The following is a 22,509-nucleotide window of genomic DNA, read 5'->3' as shown; positions in this document are numbered from 1 at the left end:
CTTTGCCTCTCCAAGTGGAGATTAATTCTGCCTCTCAGATTTTTTCCCCAATAATTTCTCTACCACTGATGTTAGACTCACCTGGCTTATAATTACCTGGCTTTTCCCCACTTCCCTTCTTGAATAATGGTACATTAGCTGTCCTTCAGTCCTGTGACCAGAGAGGATTTGAAACTGACCAAACATTTCAGCGGATCCTTATTAATTGAAGAGACATGAGCCTTTCAACAAAGTAGTCTGGGATGAAATCAGACTTCACTCCAGAGGTGAAAAGACAGTGTACTAAATTACCACATCACCCACTTTTCTTTTTAAATTCATTCTCAGGATATGGGCATCACTGGCAATTACAGTCCAAATCTACTACCTTTGCCAAGTTGGTGTTATTTCTTTTTAGCAGCTTACTGGGGCATTTCAGAGGACAATTAGAAGTTGCATGGGGTTGAAGTTACGTATAGGCCAAACTAGGCAGGTCTTCTTCAATAAAAAGCATCAGTGAACCAATTGGGTTTTTGAAACACGCCAACAGATTTATGGTCATTTTAATGGTACCAAATTTTATACCCAGATTTTAAAAAAACTGAATTCAATTTCTGAAACTGCTGTGGTGGGGTTTAAACACACAACATCTACATTACTAGGCCTCTGGATTACTGATTCATTAACAAAACCGCAATACTATCGGATCCTGTAATATTTCTGATTATTAAAGAGAATCTTAGGATTCCTTAAATAAAACTTTATGCTTAAAGGTGCTTTAGACTTTTCTTCAAACACAATGTTTGAACTCAATTTTACTTACTTTGAGGTGTTTTCTTGCTGTATTTTTTCAGCTGAACCGTGGGATTCCAGCCAAAAAGAGACAGCTTCCTGCTTCCTTTGAAGTCTCCACAGAACTTGTACCAGAAGATACAACGCTTCAAGATTATCTACAATTGGAACAGAATCCACAAAATCATACAAGAAATATCCTGGATACTGGTTTTATAAGTGCTAGACAGAAGCAATAAGTGGATATACACAACCTAGCTGGCTGTTTAAGGATTTACAAAATGTTCACTTCTCAGGTATTTTAAAAATATTTTTGCTGCCACTGGCAACTGGCTTATTATTTACGATTAAAGAGCTGTCCCTAATACTGCAAGCTACCTTAGGACTTACCTTCACCACGTGTGCCACATTTAGAGTAGCAATAGAGAACACATCCGCCTAAATGTTTATAAAGGTCATTCCAGGCTGCCCGTGGGAATTTGACTTAACAGTATCCAATCAGATTTACATAGATACATAAAGGAAATCACAGATGCATTGGTCGTTCGAGTTAATAATTTGTTCCTGTTCCTATTGCAGAACCAATGACAATACTGTATGACAGGGCACCACAACATGGAGATTCATCAAGGTCCTAGGGCTCTGAAGTTGCACCCATATTCTCCAAATTCAATGCCATCAGTTACATCAACAGAAATCATGCCACTCCCTCAGGCAGCTGGCACTACAAATCACACAGCTCCCATTCATACCTTGTGAAAGCCACATAGCTTTCCAAAAACAACCTTTCCGTATAACAATGTTCAATGTCACTGTAATGTTATTCCAAACTGCAAGGAAATGCCCAGTGCTTTCAGTTAACAGGTTTTCCCTTGGTTTTAAAATAATTCTGGAATTTTAGAATTGATGTTGTGCTTCTAATCTCTGAAAATGTGAGTGCAGGTAATAAAACCAATTTCAAAAGCCAATAACAGTTCGGATTTTATGCATAAGGTTGTATTTTTGCTGATCTTTATCAGCAAACACATGCATGAAAATAAACAGACTCACAAAATGCTGTTAGCATGAAATATTGATCGTTGGCATGCATGGGACAATCATTAATGTTTAATTGTCGGAAATGCAATCCGAGTTCCAAAAATAACGTACCAGGATAAGCTTGTAGACTCAGCTGGAAATTTTGCAAAGCTTCTCGGTCCTGACCTCTTTCTGCCAACTGCATTCCTTTCCCAGTAAAAGCCAATGATTTCAACTTTTGTAGGATTGTAATCTCTGTTATGTTCTCTTTCAAGGTTTCAAACTGATCGTCAGACGCTCCTGCAAGATGTACAGTTAGAATAATTTCTGTTTGCAAATTTTGTGCAGGTTTATTTCATGACGTTTGAAAGTTTTATGCAACTGGCTGATCTCCTGTGGCATTGCTCATTGTAAATGATAGGATTTGCTAATGATAGAACATTAGAAACAGTTCTGTCATGGGGGAAGAACATTGAAACCACTGATTTACAGCAGGGGACAATCTGTGCCCCCGGGTCTATCTGCGATCCATCAGGGTTCTGAATGCGGCCCACAAGACATTTTACCCACATGGGGAGTTGCCACATTCTGCTGGTTTCTATTTGTGCTGTTTTTTTTCTTTCGGTATGACTGAACTGATACGTACATATAGCAAGGTCACGTGAAGTGAAGTGCCTGCTGATTGCACACAACACTGGCTGAGTGACATGCGCTCCTTGTGTGTCCAATCAAGCATAAATATTTCTCTTGTTTTTACCCCTTGGAAGTTGATAATTCTATTAATATGTGAATGATTAAGCATTTTCTATGACTTATCATGAAATATTCAGCGTGTATTAAATGTAATCTTCTTCAAGGATCATTGTTAGCGAACATGTCCAATTTTGATCTTGTGGCCCACGGAGTTGGAGGAGGGCAGGTCATCGGCCTACTCACTAGCTTAGGTTGCACATCACTGATTTACAGTAACAGATCATTATTAAACTATATGACTGTTTTCTAGAGGCTGAGGGAGGATCCGGCTGCTCAGTGTCTTCCCGCATGAGAGAGAGAGAGAGAAAGTGGGGCAGAGGTGATCAAAGCATCAAGGGTGAAGGTACCATGACAACACAGTAAAGGAGAGGGGACAATACAGAAATTAAGACAGTAGTTCAAAGGAAAAATGTAAGAGTACTGACGGAGATAAGGGGTGGTAGGAAGAATAGCAAAAAGGGGTAGGGAATGTAATGGGAACAAGAGGGAGAGGCAAGTTAAATTGAGGGGGGTGTGAATGGAGCTACCGAGGCTACATTTTTCCAAAACCCCTACCCCAAATAAAGCTGCAGACATTGTTGACTTATTTCCCAATCACAGTACCATCAACTCCCATCTGAAAATGTGAGAGGGGGAAGAAAGGAGAAGGCGCGAGGAAGAATGAGATGGAAACAAAGGCAAAGAAAAAGAGGAGCAAAACAGAGATAGTTAATGAGTGACTGTGGTTAGTGGCATAGCATATGCAACACCACATAAGATCGACTATTGTGAACACAAATCTATCTAAAGGTAAAAATGGTTAGTTGCCTGGAAATTGTACTGACAATGCACAGTTAGCATTCAGCGGCAAATTGATAACAATGGGATTTATGAGATAATCACCAAACAAATACATCGGGATCAAAACCATCAGCCCATAAGTTAATTGCATTGGGCTTGTCAGCATTAGAATAGAGTAATAGAATAGAATCCCTACAGTGCAGAAGGAGGCCGTTCTGCTCATCGAGTCTGCACCGACCACAATCCCACCCAGGCCCTATTCCAATAACCCCTCATATTTACCCTGCTAATCCCCCTGATACTAGGATTAATTTAGCATGGCCAATCAACCTAACCCGCACATCTTTGGACTGTGGGAGGAAACCGGAGCACCCGGAGGAAACCCACACAGACACGGGGAGAATGTGCAAACTCCACACAGACAGTGATCCGAGGCCGGAATTGAACCCGGGTCCCTGGCGCTGTGAGGCAACAGTGCTAACCACTGTGCCCGCCCACAATGTTTTTGATACTTGGTTAAACTGTGCAATTGGAACCTGGAGCTTGTTAGAACAAAGATGTGCAATGTCAGGTTTGCTTAATGGGTGACACTTGTTGTCTTGTAGCAGTGCAAAGGGGGCTTATAGCAAAGAAAGAGGGTACTGAAATATTCAGCACTGCTGTGTAGAGGGGAGGGGGAAAGGGGGCTGGAATGCATTGGTTTCACTAATGTGAATTAGAGAATATAAAAGTGGGATGGGGGAGGGGCATCAGGATTTAGAATCAATGAAGAGAAAATCTTTATGTTTCCATGCATCAAATTGCTTTAAAAAGGAAACGATTTAGTTGACTAATTATTCACAGAATTGTAGAAGTGTTCTTAGTTCTACAGTGCTGTTATAAGTTAGCATCTGTGTAGCACTGCACTGCCAAATCTCCAACAAGCGGATGGTCATTCACATGGTCCAAGCCTGGATGACTGCCTGATTTTGAATGCAACGTGTCCAAGTTCAGAACATCCCATCTACAGACATCAGGCCTCTGAGAAATACTGTGCCTCCTGCCACTCCTCCAGCACAACCAAAAAAAATACCAATTGCTTAGTATAGATTGTTTAAGCAGTAAAATGTTCTGAAAACTTGTACCTTTAATTTTCCCGCCGACCTCCCACTGCTACACAGTTTTTTGCTACTTTTCTGCCTGCTTGTCATGTCACATTATCTCTGGGTTAAATATATTGTGCGTTGGGGAGGGGCGGTGAAACTCCAACTCCAGTAATGCATCTCGCACAGTCGCTGGGACATTTACCAGTATTCAGGTCAATTCCCAGCACGAGCCCAGGCTGATTGAACACTAAATAACCAACTTCATGGATAGATTTAGGTGCATTCGTTTTGTGCTCAGTTTTAAAAATGGATTATGTTACTTCCATACTGACCCAAGTGAAATAAAAATGTGGTTGGAAATAATGCATGAAGAAAGATTGAACAATTTGATTGGTTAGTTTTATGGCACTAGTTTTAGAAACAAAAGCCGACAGGTTTGGTTACTCAGGTTTCTGTTCCTCATTCTTGCTACTTCTGATTTATTCCTATGCAGCCAATCAGCTAGGAAACAAAACAGATAAATTGTAATTTCAGCTAAACACTCATTTTTGTACCCATTTGAAACGCGGAAGTCTGCAGAGAGATTTGGATAGGCTGAGCGAGTGGGCGAGGATCTGGCAGATGGAATATAACGTTAGCAAATGTGAGGTTATCCACTTTGGAAGAAATAATAGTAAATTGGAATATTATTTAAATGGAGAAAAATTACATCGTGCGACTGTGCAGAGGGACCTGGGGGTCCTTGTGCACGAATCGCAAAAACTCAAGTCTGCAGGTGCAGCAGGTGATCAAGAAGGCGAATGGAATGTTGGCCTTTATCGCGAGGGGGATAGAATATAAAAGCAGGGAGGTCTTGCTGCAACTGTACAAGGCACTGGTGAGGCCGCAACTGGAGTACTGTGTGCAGTTTTGGTCCCCTTATTTGCGAAAGGATATATTGGCCTTGGAGGGAGTGCAGAGAAGGTTCACCAGGTTGATACCGGAGATGAGGGGTGTGGCTTATGAGGAGAGATTGAACAGATTGGGTTTGTACTCGTTGGAGTTTAGAAGGATGAGGGGTGATCTTATAGAGACATACAAGATAATGAAGGGGCTGGATAGGGTAGAGGCGGAGAGATTCTTTCCACTTAGAAGGGAAACCAGAACTAGAGGGCACAGCCTCAAAATAAGGGGGGGCCGGTTCAGAACAGAGTTGAGGGGGAACTTCTTCTCTCAGAGGGTAGTGAATCTCTGGAATTCTCTGCCCATTGAAGTGGTGGAGGCTTCCTCGTTGAATATGTTTAAATCACGGGTAGATAGTTTTCTGATCGATAAGGGAATTAGGGGTTATGGGGAGCAGGTGGGTAAGTGGAACTGATCCGCTTCAGATCAGCCATGATCTTGTTGAATGGCGGGGCAGGCTCGAAGGGCCAGATGGCCTACTCCTGCTCCTATTTCTTATGTTCTTATGGGTCTTTTACAACCCACTTTCTGATATGATGCAATGAGTGGGGACTACTTAATGAATTCCAGTCAAGAAGTTTTAACCATGGTGGAAAAGTTACTTAAAATGCATTAGCACACACGAAGACAGCCTTGCACTTTATCACAGGATACCATAAAGTATTTTGGTTTCAAGAATAAGTTGATCTCCATTCAGTCACAAATCAAAAACTGTACCAAACTTTGACCACACACTTGGTGGTGTTCAGACTATTTTGAATTATGCTTAATTAACTTTCAATATGTTCAGTGAGAAATTTTAAAAAGTGAATGAATAAAACTGGTGCTGAACGATACAGAATATATTTTACCTGAGTCAAGAGGGCCGACAACTTGAACTTTAAGGAGTAAATTTACACACCTGCAGAAAAAAATACAACTCATCACTAATATAACCACACACTACTCAGCCATCATTGTAGAAATAACACAGTAGAAAGGATGGATATCATTACTTATCAAAATCCATAATGGATTAGAATCATAGAATCATAGAAAAGGAGGCCATTTGGCCCACAGTTCTTTGAAAGAGCTATCCAATTAGTCTCATTTCCCTGTTCTATCCCAACAGCCTGAAAACTTTTCCAATTCAAGCATTTGAAAGTTGCTACAGAATCCAATTCCACCAACTTTTTAAATCAGTGCATTCCAGATCATCCTAGCTCAGTGTAAATTATTTTTCCTCACATCATCTCTGGTTCTTTTCTCAGTTATCAAAACCATTCCTGATTTTAAATACCTCCATCAAATCTCCCTATTAAACCAGATATAATTAAATATAAAAAGGTTTCATGAAGTTTGTGTATGAATGTACTTTGAGTCCCATTTTTAACCAAAGTACAGGAATAAAAGGCCGTTGGGTCTGTCAAAGCCACACTCTCCAGCAGACATTGTGTAATTTACGCTGTTGTAAACCTGGTTAACCTCCTCAATGAGGTGAGCAATCACAGTGGAAAACACCACGACCATTAAAAGCAAGAATGAATTGCCAGTGAAAGGAAGACAGAAAATCTTAAACAGGGCAAAAGATACATTTACTTGCTACAAATGATGAAAACTATTGAAAAAAGCTGCAGAGTTATCCAAGATAAATACCAGAGGTTTTCAAAAAAATTATACAATGTTCATAAATAAGTAAATGGCCTAACCATCAAACTGGAATAGATCATAAGACAGAATCAGGATAAGATGGGATGATAACATTAAAAGGGCACAACAGCATAGGCTTTGAACACATGAGCAGAAAACTGAGGGGAGGGGAGGGAGGAGGAGGAGGAGGAAGAAACCAGCAGGAAAAGGAGGGGATGCGAGGTACAGCGAGGAGAAACTGGTTGGGGGTGAGAAACCAAGGGGGGTAGAGGTGTGGGTGAAATCAAGGGAAGAAAGTGGAGTGGACAGAGGAAGAAAAAAGGAAGTTGAAGGGGTAATAGTTTCACTGCCATATTGAATAGCAAGGAGATCACGGCACTAGTAAAAGACACAAAGCGATCCTCCTCTGATACCTTGCATCAACCCCTGAACAATAAGTTGCATTAGGGTTACGGTTGCACGAACAAAAAGCAGATCAAGAGGGAATCTTCTTGAATTGAATCCCAAGAACTGTAAAGAATGCCCTAAAGATGGGTGGCATGAGTTGAAGCTCAAAACAAGGAAGGTGAGTGAGCAGTTTGCAAGTTGTAACTCTCCGAGGGTGCTGAACGTTTGGGCGTTCTAAAGTTGATAAAATGAGCAATTTTAAGGACAAGGTGGACAGGCCCTTGGCAAGAAAAAAAAAATCAATTAAGGGAAATCAGGAATTAATTCCATATTGTCTTTGAACTCTGAGGCTGGCTAGTTGGACCAAAATAATCTTCAGTGTATTTCTATTTTCCAAGCCTGCTATGCAATGTAAACAGTAATATGCTACAAACACTTTCTACTAGGCATTATATAACTTACAATCCTGTAAAGGATTTATAGCACTTGTAACACCAACTCACCGACTAAAATTAGTAATTGACTCCTTATTATTTTTCAAGAGAGCAAAAGCTTGCCCTTGATATAAAAATGCAGTTGCTGCCCATAAAATATAATTGAGGGTTTCTTTCTTCTTTGCCCCAAGTGTTTGTGACTCACTGAAGCAATTCAAAAGAGAGCTCTGACAACCGGTGTTGATCTCAGTCCTCTCTGAGCAATCATTGGACAGCCATTCATTAACTCTAACTTCAAATGTTAATTTTTCTGAAATCAAACTTGACATTTTGCTGGCAATTTCCTCGCAAACAGTGATGACATCATTGTATCTCTGACACTGCAGGAGAGCTACTGCTGCTTCCAAATATATTTCTGGAATTCTAGGAACGGTGGGATCTGCGACAAGAAATACCTACAAAAAAGCATAATATAATTTTAAAGAATGAACACGAGGACGAATTCCTAAACCTAAGACACAGCCGTGTTTGTTCAAAGGCCGTCCGCGACAAAGAGAGCTCACTCATCACCTCCCACCAGGAAGGAAAGACAAAGACAGCGAGAAATACAGAGTAGAGAAAGATTTTAAAAAAGAGTCAAGAAAGAATAGCGAAATGGAATAAAAAGATAGATGGAAGAAAGTGGTAAACAGTGAAAGGAAACAGAATGAGCATATTCTCAAATTTCTCCTGTGCAACTGACACCTGTAAACATCTTTTATGGAAATTTCAAAGTTCAACATGCCCACCCCTATGTTTCAGCTGGTTAAGTATGCTCCCTCACATTTTAATAGGATTTTCTCGTTATTGTAACATTTCTGCTAAAATATTTCCCAAAATAGTTTGTGTCTGCACGAGGGTTTCAGTCAGAATAGCGTTTTCCAGTCTATGACAGTCATCTTTGTAAGGACAACAAAGGTACATAAAGACTAAATTTTCCCTTTAAATACCAATTCTTTCTGATATTTTAAAAAAATGTTTTTCTCCTTTCCTGGTTTCCTGGAACGATATCACTATTTATCCCAATGGACACGTTCAGACTTGCCTGTTCCACTGCTATTACTGTGTGCATCCATGTCCCTGCCCTTATACAGCCATCAATCACAGACTTTTTCTTGTAACCACGCCCCCCCCCCCCCCCCCCCCCCCCCCACCCCCACCTCCACTCACTCAACTCTAGTAGCATCTCAGGGTCTTCAGCTGTTGATTCAATTTTGTGCATTCCCCATTAGTTGCTTTATGATCCGGCTGTCATCTTGCTTATTCTCCCAAAACGTTACTGCCCTTTGCCCCAGCTTGGCTCAGCCCCTAGCAGTGAACTGGGCCCTAACTTTGGCTTCCAAAGCAGAGTACTGCCTTCCAAGCTCCATTGATCAACTATCAGTCTGTTCTGGGCCAATGATGTTCCCCCACCTCCCACATTACCACCACCCCCATCATCCAACCCAATTTCTGGTCCATTATCACCCCTTGAAGCTCCCCAATCCATTGGCAGCACCAATTTGACCCCTGTCTTGTTTGTTGACCAATCTCTCAGCTGCCTACATGACTGCCTCGACTCCAAATAAGCAAATCGATTCACATTCCCATGATCAACATGACAAGTCAAAACATGCTAATGTTTGTCAGCCATTCAGTCGGGGCTCACAGGCAGCAAATGCATTTTTGAAATTCATTCATTTTCAGTTGTTATGCTCCCCATTCCCTCCTGTGCCATTCTCACTCTGCTCATCATCGTCCTCTTTTTCACCCCTGCCCTCTTGATACCCTGTCACCTCACCTTCCAAATTGATCATTAATTTTCTCTCTCCCTTCAATCACTCCCCGCACCCTCCTCTGGTCATACTTACCTGACCAACTTCACTGATTGCACCACTGCTGTCAGTCCCAGTGCATTTTAGTTCTTCTCTGCTGGACTTAGATACTCTCCTGCTCGGTCTTTATCTTCCTCTGGTCTTGCACAATGATCCACTGATTTATCCGATTCCTGACGGTCTTCAACTCTGTTCTCTCATTCCCCCACTTCTAATTTTGTTCCATCTTCTCCCTTGGTTGAGTTGGAGTCCTCTTCTACCTCCAGCCCGTAATCTTGTTCCACCTCTCCCTTACTTACTCCTAGTCCTTGCATCCATACTCTAGACCTTCCTGCAGCCTTTTATCCTACTCTGCCATTTCTTTCAATGCTCACCATCGCTCAGTATTTCTCTGGTCTTAGTCCACTTACTCGCCCTCCCCTAAATACCCATACTTGACCTTAAGACTTTGTCATGGTTTTCAATATACAATACCAAGGATGACTTAGTGATTAATAAGGACAGAAATTGCCACTTGTGCATTCAGAATGAGGTCTGAGCTTGTCATCATACACACTTAATATAACATGGGTTCTACATTTAGCAAAGAATCTCCTTGAGCAACACCTGTCCCTGGAATTTTATTTACTATTGTTTTCAAGCAGAAGTGGATCCCCTGCTGAGAACTAACACCTACCCACTCAAAGAGGAGTATCTCTCCTCATAATCTGTAAAAGTGAGTGTGAAGTGGTACGATCTGCTCTTCAGCAACTTTATGGTTAAATCAAAATAACTACCTGATACTCTCACTAAAATCAACAAGTAACAATTTTTTATCTAACAATGAACAAGTTAACTAAACTTTTAATACGAATAAAACACAATTCTAATGGAATGCTGTTTAGATAAATACAATTCCCATTTATTAACAAAAAATAGAATTTCAGTCACTCTCTAAATTACAACCAAGTTTTGTGTCTTCTGGAATATTCTGGGCTTTCTCTGTTGATTCTTCTGTCTGGAACTGCTTTCTTCTTTGGTACCTTTGCTATTGAGATGGAGCTTTCTCTAAGACATGGATAAGGCTGTTACTCTGGCAGATACTCTCTCTCTGCTTATTTTCCCACTGCCCGCTTTTATATCTGTGATGACATATCGACACCCCCTACAAAAGGATTGGTTACAGGTTGCCAAAACCATCAAATTCAAATTCAATAAGTTGCTGGTATCCAAGTGTATGTTTTAAACTGATTGGTTAAATTCAAAAGCCTGTTCTGTCTCAAATTGATTGGCTTAATATTTTAAAAAATTCAAAAGCCCATCACCAAGGCAACTCTGTTGCTTGGCCTTCGATACAAATATTTCAGTCTGGGACCCCATATGTACCTGCATTTTTAAAAACTTTCTCAGCACAGAAAAAAACCCCACCTTTTTAACAGAACTATGGGGCGGCACGGTAGCACAGTGGTTAGCACTGCTGCTTCACAGCTCCAGGGTCCTGGGTTCGATTCCCGGCTCGGGTCACTGTCTGTGTGGAGTTTGCACATTCTCCTCGTGTCTGCGTGGGTTTCCTCCGGGTGCTCCGGTTTCCTCCCACAGTCCAAAGATGTGCGGGTTAGGTTGATTGGCCAGGTTAAAAATTGTCCCTGAGATGCGTAGTTAAAGGGATTAGCGGGTAAATATGTGGGGGCAGGGCCTGGGTGGGATTGTGGTCGGTGTAGACTCGATGGGCCGAATGGCCTCCTTCTGCACTGTAGGGTTTCTATGATTCTATGATTCTATGTAATGTTTTCTCCACTTCGCATTTTACAATTTTAAAAATAATTTTATAAACACCAAATTCTAACATTCTACTCCTCCATCTACAGTTACTCTACTCAACTTTGCAACACTATAACCTAGAAAATAAAATCATGCAGCTATCCAATGTACCAGTAAAACATTTTTAAATAACTCACTTCCTGCTGGGATCCCTCAAGAAACGAAGCCAGTAGATCAAGATAATGTTCCGCTGCCTCTTCAACTCTGCAGACAGTGAAACTGAATTTAAAAGCCATCAAAATAAATTTGTGCTTTTCAGTGATAAAACATTCTCTGGATGGTTCAAAGAGCACATTCCAAATGCTGATTCAGATGGGGAACATCACTAACCTAAGTCACAAGTCTCAGTCAGGGCATTAGTAGGAATATATTTGACCTCTGTACTCGTGGGTTACAGGTTGGAAAGTCGGTCAGCTCTCCAGTTCCTGATCACTTTTGGTGACTTCACCTTTCTCTATATCCGAACAGCTGATGTATGCAGGCTCACACATGGATCCTTGCAACTTGGGCAGGAATCAAAGGATAGCTGCTGTCCATTAAATTGTAATGATGTGGAGATGCCGGCGTTGGACTGGGGTAAACACAGTAAGAGTTTTAACAACACCAGGTTAAAGTCCAACAGGTTTATTTGGTAGCAAATGCCATTAGCTTTCGGAGCGCTGCTCCTTTGTCAGATGGAGTGGAAATCTGCTCTCAAACAGGACACCACACAACCCTGCCACAGCAACCTCTGCCGGATCATCGACACGGATGCCATCATCTCACGTGAGAACACCATCTACCAGGTACACGGTACCTACTCTTGCAACTCGGCCAACGTTGTCTACTTGATACACTGCAGGAAAGGATGTCCCGAGGCATGGTACATTGGGGAAACCATGCAGACGCTACGACAACGTATGAATGAACACCGCTCGACAATCACCAGGCAAGACTGTTCTCTTCCTGTGGAGGAGCACTTCAGCGGTCATGGGCATTCAGCCTCTGATCTTCGGGTAAGCGTTCTCCAAGGCGGCCTTCACGACACACGACAGCACAGAGTCGCTGAGCAGAAACTGATAGCCAAGTTCCGCACACATGAGGACAGCCTAAACCGGGATCTTGGGTTTATGCCACACTATCAGTAACCCCCACAGCTTGCCTCCTGGACTTGCAGAATCTCACTGGCTGTCCTGTCTGGAGACAATACACATCTCTTTAACCTGTGCTTAATGCTCCCTCCACTCACATTGTCTGTATCTTTAAGACCTGGTTGGCTGTAGAGATTCGCATTCTAATCAGTATTCTGTAACTTGATTTTGTGTCTCTGTATGCCCTGTTTGAAAGCAGATATCCACTCCATCTGACGAAGGAGCAGCACTCCGAAAGCTAATGGCATTTGCTACCAAATAAACCTGTTGGACTTTAACCTGGTGTTGTTAAAACTCTTACTGTATTAAATTGTAACCCAGGCAAGGAGTCACTGCCTGCAGGAAAAGAGGACAAGCTGGCAAGAATGAGCTGAAAATTGACGAAGATTTAATTTTTGATCTCGAGTTGCAATTCTGAAGAATATTTCAGGTCAATCAACCTTCCCTTAACAGAAAAAGATTCAGCATCTCATATCCCACTCACCACTGGCATTAATTGTCCATTCCTGGGTGCCCCGAGATCGTGGTGCAGTCTACCTTTCTGAATCATTACAATCTGCTCTTTTTCAGATTCTGTCTATATAACAGGAATTTTGTAATAATACCTCCTTATCTGGAGAAATCTTCTTGCAAGGGAGTGCTTTACATGCACCTGGTTTACACTGGTCAACAGATGACATGTCGCAGGAATCCGTACGAGCTGTTCAGGCTGGATCGGAACTTGAGAATCAACATAATTGTCAGCTTTAAACTGATCCCAACTTTCCAAAGCCTAGAAAAGAAAATTCAACACATTCAGCATTTCATAGAATCATACAGAGCAGAAGAGGCCCGTCGAGTCTGCACTGACACGCAAGAAACACCTTACATCCCACCTAATCCCATTTACCAGCACTTAGCTCATAGCCTTGAATGTTATGATGTGCCAAGTGCTCATCCAGGTACTTTTTAAAGGATGTGAGGCGTTCTGCCTCGACCACCCTCCCAGGCAGCGCATTCCAGCCCATCACCACCCTCTGGGTAAAAAAAGATTTTTGTTCACTGCTATTTAAATTAGAACTCTGTAAACGTTATACTATGTTTGAATTAGTGCTGTGTAAGTTACAGTACGGGAGGGAATTATTAATTGGACTTAGAAAACGGGCATTGCATAAAAGAGCTAGTCTACCTCGATGTTTATATCCTAATCGTAGTTTCATGTCATTATCATGTGTTTATTATTCATTAAGCTTTTCTTAATGAATTAGATGAGGGCTAATTTTAAGAGTTAAGGATATAAAATTTCACAGATTTGGTATTGTACAACATATTAGGCGGCCATTCAAGTCAAATGCACTTGTGCTGATTCACTGGAAAGTCCCTATTTCCTACCCTTTTGCCATATTATTGTTTGACATTTTTTCAAATATTTATCCACCTCCCTTTTAAAAAGTTAATAGATTATTAAATAAAAGCAAATTACTGCGGATGATGGAATCTGAAACCAAAAGAGAAAATGCTGGAAAATCTCAGCAGGGTCTGGCAGCATCTGTAAGGAGAGAAAAGAGCTGACATTTTGAGTCCAGATGACCCTTTGTCAAAGACCTTAGATTATTACATTAGGTTATTGTTTCTGTTCAGGCACTCCATGCCCTAACCCTCTTATTTATGGGAACAGCCGTCACTTTCTCAGGATGTGGACCATTTAGGAATTGAGAGTTTGTGTTATTGGTAGCAATTTTACCCCTGAGTCAGAGGGTCATGGATTCAAGTCACAATCCAGAATTCCACTTCTTTAAGTGATCCTTCCCTCCCAATGTGGTAAAGAGCATTGGCTCAAGACCAAACTGAAATTCTGAGTCTGATAAAGTATATTTTTCTATCCAAAGACCAGAAACATAAAATGGGACTTGTGTATTAGGAAACATTTCCAGTGATCTAAACTATAAATGAAGATGTAATAAAGGTAGAAGTTATTAGAGCAGCATAAAGCCAATATTTCAAAATCTACATAATTACAGATCTTTTAACTTACACCTCTTCATGGTGTAAAAAAAATCTGCAACGCTTTGTTCATTCTCTCAGCAATACTAAATGTGGACTTGCAACCTGAACACTAAATCTGAACATTATTTTGCCTACAGCAGTCTTCAAGGTCTTCACCTCTTAATCTCCATAATCTAGAAATTGGGAGCACGTTGCTTATACTTATCAAAGAACAAAGAAAATTACAGCACAGGAACAGGCCCTTCGGCCCTCCAAGCCTGCACCGACCATGCTGCCCGACTGAACTAAAGCCCCCTACCCTTCTGGGGACCATATCCCTCTATTCCCATCCTGTTCATGTATTTGTCCAGACGCCCCTGAAAAGTCACTATCGTCTCCGCTTCCACAACCTCCCCCGGCAACGAGTTCCAGGCACCCACCACCCTCTGTGTAAAAAAACTTGTCTCGTACATCTCCTTTAAACCTTGCCCCTCGCACCTTAAACCTGTGCCCCCTAGTCATTGACTCTTCCGCCCTGGGAAAAAGCTTCTGACTATCAAGTTTGACAGAAGTAAAAGAAAACCAAATGGAATCTTCCACAAGTGAATCAAGTTTATCAAACTGACGTGATGGAGGGAATTCCATGTTTAACAAGTAGTTTTAGTTGTGTATAATGTATAACGGTGAAGCAATCTAACTATGTCAATTATATTCTACTTAATTGTAATCAATGGAGGACATTAGTATCCCATGTGACTGATTTTTTGTGTCTGTATTTGACAAGTGAGCTCTATCGCATGGCCTCGCGCCAGTGCAAGTTCCATGTTTACGGGTTAAAGAGAGAGTAAATGCCGCAAAGCCGTCGAGGCAATGTAGTCTGAGTGTGGGACCAGCATAGTCCTTGGCAATTAAAATTTATCAGTGATACTCGATACCTATCACTCAGAGGGGAGTTAGAAAGCCCAATTGTGTTAAGAAAACAGCTGTGAAGTGTTAAACATTCAGCCTCACTTCCTAAATTAGTGTCATTTTTAATTCGCAATGCTTTAAAAGGTATGTACTTTCTGTTAAATTACATAACAGCCCTGAGATTATTTTTTGTAATCGGTATTTATAGCTATGTAGTCCTTTTGACTCTGAAAATACAGCATGATATATTTGATTGAATAAGTGCATCTTGCTACCTCAGCTTTAACATATCGATTGCCTTAATGCATTTATTTTATATCCACTTTGCGTAACATCTTGATGTATGAAATGTCTTTGTGATCTCTGGATTAGTCAAGGCTATGTGCCACACGTACTCTTTTACTATTTCTAATTAACTCCGTTCCAAGTGCTAGCAACATATTGGTAAGTACCTTCCTTAATGAGAGTTTAAGATGTACAATATTTATATACATTTATATACTTGAAACAATGAGTCCAGAGGTCATTCATTTGGTATTACTGACAGGATACCCTCTTTTATCTCAAGCAAGTGGATGCTAAAATTACCTTAAGGCTCCTGTTATCTCAGCAGAAAGTCATGAAATTTAATGAAGTAACAGTGAAAGCTATAATGAGATGGACCATCCCACAAATAATTGGCACATTAGGAGACCAGTTAGACGATAACAGAAAGTGACATCACTTTCAGCAGATGATCATATACAAAAGGACATAGACAAGTTGGTGGAGTGGACAAATAGGTGGCAGATGAAGTTCAATGTGGAGAAGTGTGAGGGGATGCATTTTGATGGGAACAGTATGGAACAAAAATATAAAATAAACAGTAAAATTCTTAAAGGTGTGCAGAAGCAAAGGGACCTGTGCCGAGATAATTGAAGGTGGCAGGAATGTGGAGAGAGCAGTTAATAAAGCATATAGTATTCTGGGTTTTATTAATAGGAGCATAGAGTACTAGAGCAAGGAGGTTATGCTGAAATTACGTGAGACATGAGTAAGGTATTGTGCTGAAATATTGTGCACAGTTTTGTGGACCACACCACAGGAAGGACGTGAAGGACCGCGCCATAGGGAGGAGAAAGTGAAGAAGTGGTTTCCAGTCATGAGAAACTTCAGTGATGAGAATAGATTGGAGAGTTTGGGACTGTTCTTCTCAGAGAGGAGAAATCTAAGAGGAAATTTTGATAGAGATGTTCAAAATCATGAGGAAGCTGGACAGAGTGGATAGGGAGAAACTGTTCCCGCTCATAAAAGGATCACAAACAAGAGGGTACAGATTTAAAGTGATTTTCAAAAGAAGAAAATGAGATGAGAGAAAAGTCTTTCACACAATGAGTGGTTTGTGACTGGAATGCACTATCTGGAAGTGTGGTGGAGGTTCAATCGAGGCATTCAAGAGGGTATTAGATAATTACAGGGATAGAAACAATGTGGAGGGAAAAGGCAGGAGAATGGCACTGAATCATGATGCTTGTTTGGGAAGTCAGTGCAGATACGATGGGCCAAATCGCTTCCTTCTACACTGTACAATTCTGTGATTCTGTAAACCAATCAGAAACTAGTCATGTACCACTTAGATCAAAGTTTAGGAACATCACTGATCATGCATGTGGGTTGCGGCTTGGAAAGTTAATAAACACCAGCTTTCAGTGGCCAACACATACATTAAATTTGAAAAAGAGAGTGCTTTCCAGCTGGGAGCAGAGGACCACAGGACTGATGGAAAGAGTGGGGCAAGGGAGAAGACCATGTCACCTAGTGCCCCAGGCTGAATCGGAAATCAAGAACCACAATAAGTCAATAAAGTCACTACCTCGTTTTGTTAAGTATTACTTTAATAAATTGTTCCTGCAGTAAGTACATCACTGTATTGTCTCCTATTGGTTGAAGTCTCAAAAGAACAAATTAATATTGAGTGCAGACTTTCAGATTTTGCCCCACATGAGATTGTTGAAAAATTGAAAGGTACGTAAATCAACAGAGTGTCAAAAAATAAAACTAGAACTCACCACATAGAGATGATTCAGGGCCTCAAGCTCAGCTTCCACCATGTCTAACTTTTGGTACACCATGGCAGCATGATACAGTGCGGAAAGGCAATGGATGTCTGCCTGAAGAGCCCACCTGAAATATTGCAAGGCAGTTTGTGGTCTGTCCTAAAACCGACAAATTCAAAGTCATGATTTTGATGCAAGTGGAATGTTTATAAAATCTCATTCTTACATACATAAGAACATAAGAACATAAGAAATAGGAGCAGGAGTAGGCCATCTAGCCCCTCGAGCCTGCCCCGCCATTCAATAAGATCATGGCTGATCTGACGTGGATCAGTACCACTTACCCGCCTGATCCCCATAACCCTTAATTCCCTTACCGATCAGGAATCCATCCATCCGCGCTTTAAACATATTCAGCGAGGTAGCCTCCACCACCTCAGTGGGCAGAGAATTCCAGAGATTCACCACCCTCTGGGAGAAGAAGTTCCTCCTCAACTCTGTCTTAAACCGACCCCCCTTTATTTTGAGGCTGTGTCCTCTAGTTTTAACTTCCTTACTAAGTGGAAAGAATCTCTCCGCCTCCACCCTATCCAGCCCCCGCATTATCTTATAAGTCTCCATAAGATCCCCCCTCATCCTTCTAAACTCCAACGAGTACAAACCCAATCTCCTCAGCCTCTCCTCATAATCCAAACCCCTCATCTCCGGTATCAACCTGGTGAACCTTCTCTGCACTCCCTCCAATGCCAATATATCCTTCCTCATATAAGGGGACCAATACTGCACACAGTATTCCAGCTGCGGCCTCACCAATGCCCTGTACAGGTGCATCAAGACATCCCTGCTTTTATATTCTATCCCCCTCGCAATATAGGCCAACATCCCATTTGCCTTCTTGATCACCTGTTGTACCTGCAGACTGGGCTTTTGCGTCTCATGCACAAGGACCCCCAGGTCCCTTTGCACGGTAGCATGTTTTAATTTGTTTCCATTGAGATAGTAATCCCATTTGTTATTATTTCCTCCAAAGTGTATAACCTCGCATTTATCAACATTATACTCCATTTGCCATATCCTCGCCCACTCACTCAGCCTGTCCAAATCTCTCTGCAGATCTTCTCCGTCCTCCACACAATTCACTTTTCCACTTATCTTTGTGTCGTCTGCAAACTTCGTTACCCTACACTCCGTCCCCTCCTCCAGATCATCTATATAAATGGTAAATAGTTGCGGCCCGAGTACCGATCCCTGCGGCACGCCACTAGTTACCTTCCTCCAACCGGAAAAACACCCATTTATTCCGACTCTTTGCTTCCTGTCGGATAGCCAGTCCCCAATCCACTTTAACACATTACCCCCAACTCCGTGTGCCCTAATCTTCTTCAGCAGCCTTTTATGGGGCACCTTATCAAACGCCTTTTGGAAATCCAAAAACACCGCATCCACCGGTTCTCCTCCATCAACCGCCCTAGTCACATCTTCATAAAAATCCAACATGTTCGTCAAGCACGACTTTCCCCTCATGAATCCATGCTGCGTCTGATTGATCGAACCATTTCTATCCAGATGCCCTGCTATCTCCTCTTTAATAATGGATTCCAGCATTTTCCCTACTAATACAAAATGGAGCTGTACCATATCAGGAAAGTTTTAATTTACAAACTCTTTGGCTGGGTTGCCACTTTTTAGCACAATTTATTGAGTAAACTGAAACAAAAATGAATGTTGCTTTCATCCTTGGAAAAGACAGATGCGGCGTAAATTGAATCTAATTTCTATCTCCAAAGAGAAAATGCTGGAAAATCTCAGCAGGTCTGGCAGCATCTGTAAGGAGAGAAAAGAGCTGATATTTCGAGTCCAGATGACCCTTTGACAAAGCTAAACGGCATAGAAAGTGGGAGATATTTATGCTGCAGGGTGAGGGAATGAAAGATGAGTCATAGCCACAAAAACAAGGGGAAAGGCTGCTGGTGGCAGCCCGTAGAGAGAATAGAAGGTGTGAATGGCCAGTCAGCAGGGAAGCTGAAATCAGAGGGTAAACTGTGACAGTTGAAGGTGTGGGGGGAGAGAGTGGGGGGGGGGGGGGGGGGGGGGGGAGAGCTGAACGTCATCAGTTTTCAGTGCTGCCATTACTGCAGACGTTACCGAGACCGGGGTCCAAATTTGAATCATGCAAATGGTGCGGTCTACAGTATCATGTCTCTATACACATTACAATTTAAAAATCGCAAGGGACTCACTATGACTAAGAATATGCCCCCAATCAATAAAATTGGCAGTTACATTTGTTTTAAAAGGCTTTAGCTACCAGCATTTCAATAAATGATGAACTTGAACCTTGAGTATTGGTTTCTCCAGATCCTTTCACTGTCCGAAATTTGATTGGTTTGGTGATTTAAATTGATGCCGAGGACATCAATGCAGGAATTACTTCCTGTAATCTGAATGAGTCAACTGTGTGTATATGGTACATGAGAGACAAGCTCCAGTTTCAGGAACTGATATTTAATCATGGTTCTGTACGTAAACATAATCTGAACAATTGCCCTTTATCAAAATACATTCTCAGTTTAATTTTGAATATTCTTCAGCTATTTCCCTTTGCTCTTACTTAAAACAATTCCTTCCCTTTCACAATGCAATTATTGACCTTATGTACCATTTGGGCTGAGCTGTAGCCAATCAGGGTATAGATCTCTGCCAGAATTCTTTTAGAACAAAGTCCTTCAGCTGCCTGCTGCAAAATATCAATAGCTTCCGGATAACAGCCTTCTTTCATTTTACGAAACCCTATGGACAGAGGAAAAAACAATGTTTACTCATCCAATTGCCTGACAGTGTGCTGCAAGCAGGTTGTGAAATCAGGGCACAAGATTATCAAGTGGCAAATATGCTTGTTCTTAAATTTACTGGTTTAATCACTAAAACACAGCTTAAAACAAGGAAAAGAAAAAATATCAAACCTTTTCAAGGGAGGATCACTTGTAGCTCTATTTAGAAGAGCATGTATACAAATATTCACCATGGTGGCACAGTGGTTAGCACTGCTGCCTCACAGCAGCAGGGACGCGGGTTCGATTCTGGCTTCAGATTCGATTCTGGCCTCAGGCGACTGTGTGGAATTTGCACGTTCTTCCTGGATCTCCGTGGGTTTCCTCCAGTTTTCTCCCACAATCCAGATATGCATGTTAGGTGGATAGGCTATGTTAAATTGACCCTTATTGTCGGGGAGATTAGCAGAGTAAATGCATGGGGTTATGGGGATAGGGCCTGGGTGGGATTGTGGTTGGTGCAGACCCGATGGGCCAAATGGCCTCTTTTTGCACTGTAGGGATTTTATGATTCTAACCAATCATCTCAAGTCTTTAAATTTCTTACATGGATTCTGTCACTGAGTTATAAAGCAGCAGAATAACATGAAGGGTGAAGTAACCAGTTTTTTTCAAAACAAACAAAATGCTACAGACAAAACAAAAGCAGAAAAAGCTGCAGCCCTGTTTTTCCAAAGCGGTCTTTGGAAAAACAGGGCTCAATCGATGTTTCAGGTCTCAAGACCTTTCTTCAGGACCATTTGCAGATGAACATTTAAAAAGCTTTTACCCTGCTATTTCCCTTGTCGTGTTTCTTTTTACACAGAAAATAAGCTAAAGTAATAGAACAAGGGGTCAAAACCATTGAGGCAACTATTGTAAGCTTTTATACACATATTGCTTATATATCCGCTGTCTTTGCCTGCAGCCCCTCGTTGGATGTAATTATTCTCCTTCTTTACATAACATAAAAGCAGATCAAAGATTCACTTGACTGATTCTTGTGATGAGTGGATTATCTTATGAGGAAAGGTTGGACAAATTGGACCTGTATCCATTGGGGTTTAGAAGAGTGAGAGGTTATTTTATAGAAACATACAAGATCCTGAGGGGATTTGAAAGAATGGATGCTGAGAAAATGTTTCACCTTGTGGGACAAACCAGAACTAGAAGACACAGTTTAAAAATAAAGATGGAGAATTTCTCTCTCTCTCTCAGGGGATTGCGAATCTGTGGAACTCTCTTCCCCAGAGACCCTCAAGGTAGGGTCACTGAAATATTTTTAAGGCAGAGGTAGATTCTCAGGGTATTGGGGATATGCAGGAAAGTGAAGTTGAGACCACAATCAGATCAGTCATGATCTTATCGAATAGTGGAGCAGGCCTGAGGAGCCAACTGGCCTACTCCTGCTCCTTATTTGTATGTACATATGTATCTTGCACTTTTGTGTATGTGGAGCAGTTTGAGACTTTTTGAGAGATTTGATAAGGTGCCACTGAAATGTAAGTTTTTGTTTCATGGGCAAGATTTTCAAAAATTAATGTTAAAGTGATCATAAAATGATGCTTGATGAATTAATCAGTGCGTCCTGAAACGTGCGTCATAGCAACTTAACTCGGAATGACGACACTGGTCAACCCTTCAAGGAAGGCGTACGTGATGAGATACAGACAAAGTTAATATTTTCCAACTCACTCGATAAACTAAGTTTTCAAAATTATAAAATCTAACCAAATTTTGCTCACATTTTAATAAAGTAATTGTATGATATTGCAAAACACTTGGCAACACAAAGTGCAAAAAGAAAAACTTTCCAAATCCTTATATTCAACAAAGAACAAAGAACAAAGAACAGTACAGCACAGGAAACAGGCCCTTCGGCCCTCCAAGCCTGTGCCACTCCTTGGTCCAACTCGACCAATCATTTGTATCCCTCCATTCCCAGGCTGCTCATGTGACTATCCAGGTAAGTCTTAAACGATGTCAGCGTGCCTGCCTCCACCACCCTACTTGGCAGCGCATTCCAGGCCCCCACCATCCTCTGTGTAAAAAACGTCCCTCTGATATCTGAGTTATACTTCGCCCCTCTCAGCTTGAGCCCGTGACCCCTCGTGATTGTCACCTCCGACCTGGGAAAAAGCTTCCCACTGTTCACCCTATCTATACCCTTCATAATCTTGTACACCTCTATTAGATCTCCCCTCATTC

At 41.5% G+C, this 22,509-nt stretch overlaps 1 protein-coding gene across 1 annotated transcript in view; it reads right to left on the bottom strand.

Moving 5' to 3' along the window:
- Positions 1–798: 798 nt before the first annotated feature.
- Positions 799–22,509, bottom strand: part of fancg (FA complementation group G) — a 38,915-nt gene continuing 17,204 nt past the window's right edge. Inside the window, exons 6-13 of the mRNA XM_078241539.1 lie at positions 20,151–20,281; positions 17,504–17,650; positions 13,187–13,353; positions 11,589–11,655; positions 7,868–8,253; positions 6,200–6,249; positions 1,921–2,088; positions 799–929 (exon numbers count right to left, since the gene is read on the bottom strand). Coding sequence (XP_078097665.1) covers positions 799–929; positions 1,921–2,088; positions 6,200–6,249; positions 7,868–8,253; positions 11,589–11,655; positions 13,187–13,353; positions 17,504–17,650; positions 20,151–20,281 — 1,247 coding nt within the window. The remainder of the gene's footprint in view (positions 930–1,920; positions 2,089–6,199; positions 6,250–7,867; positions 8,254–11,588; positions 11,656–13,186; positions 13,354–17,503; positions 17,651–20,150; positions 20,282–22,509) is intronic.

This window comes from Mustelus asterias, chromosome 1 (assembly GCF_964213995.1).
Source record: "Mustelus asterias chromosome 1, sMusAst1.hap1.1, whole genome shotgun sequence".
NCBI lineage: Eukaryota > Metazoa > Chordata > Chondrichthyes > Carcharhiniformes > Triakidae > Mustelus > Mustelus asterias.
This window is presented reverse-complemented; position numbering and strand designations above follow the sequence as displayed.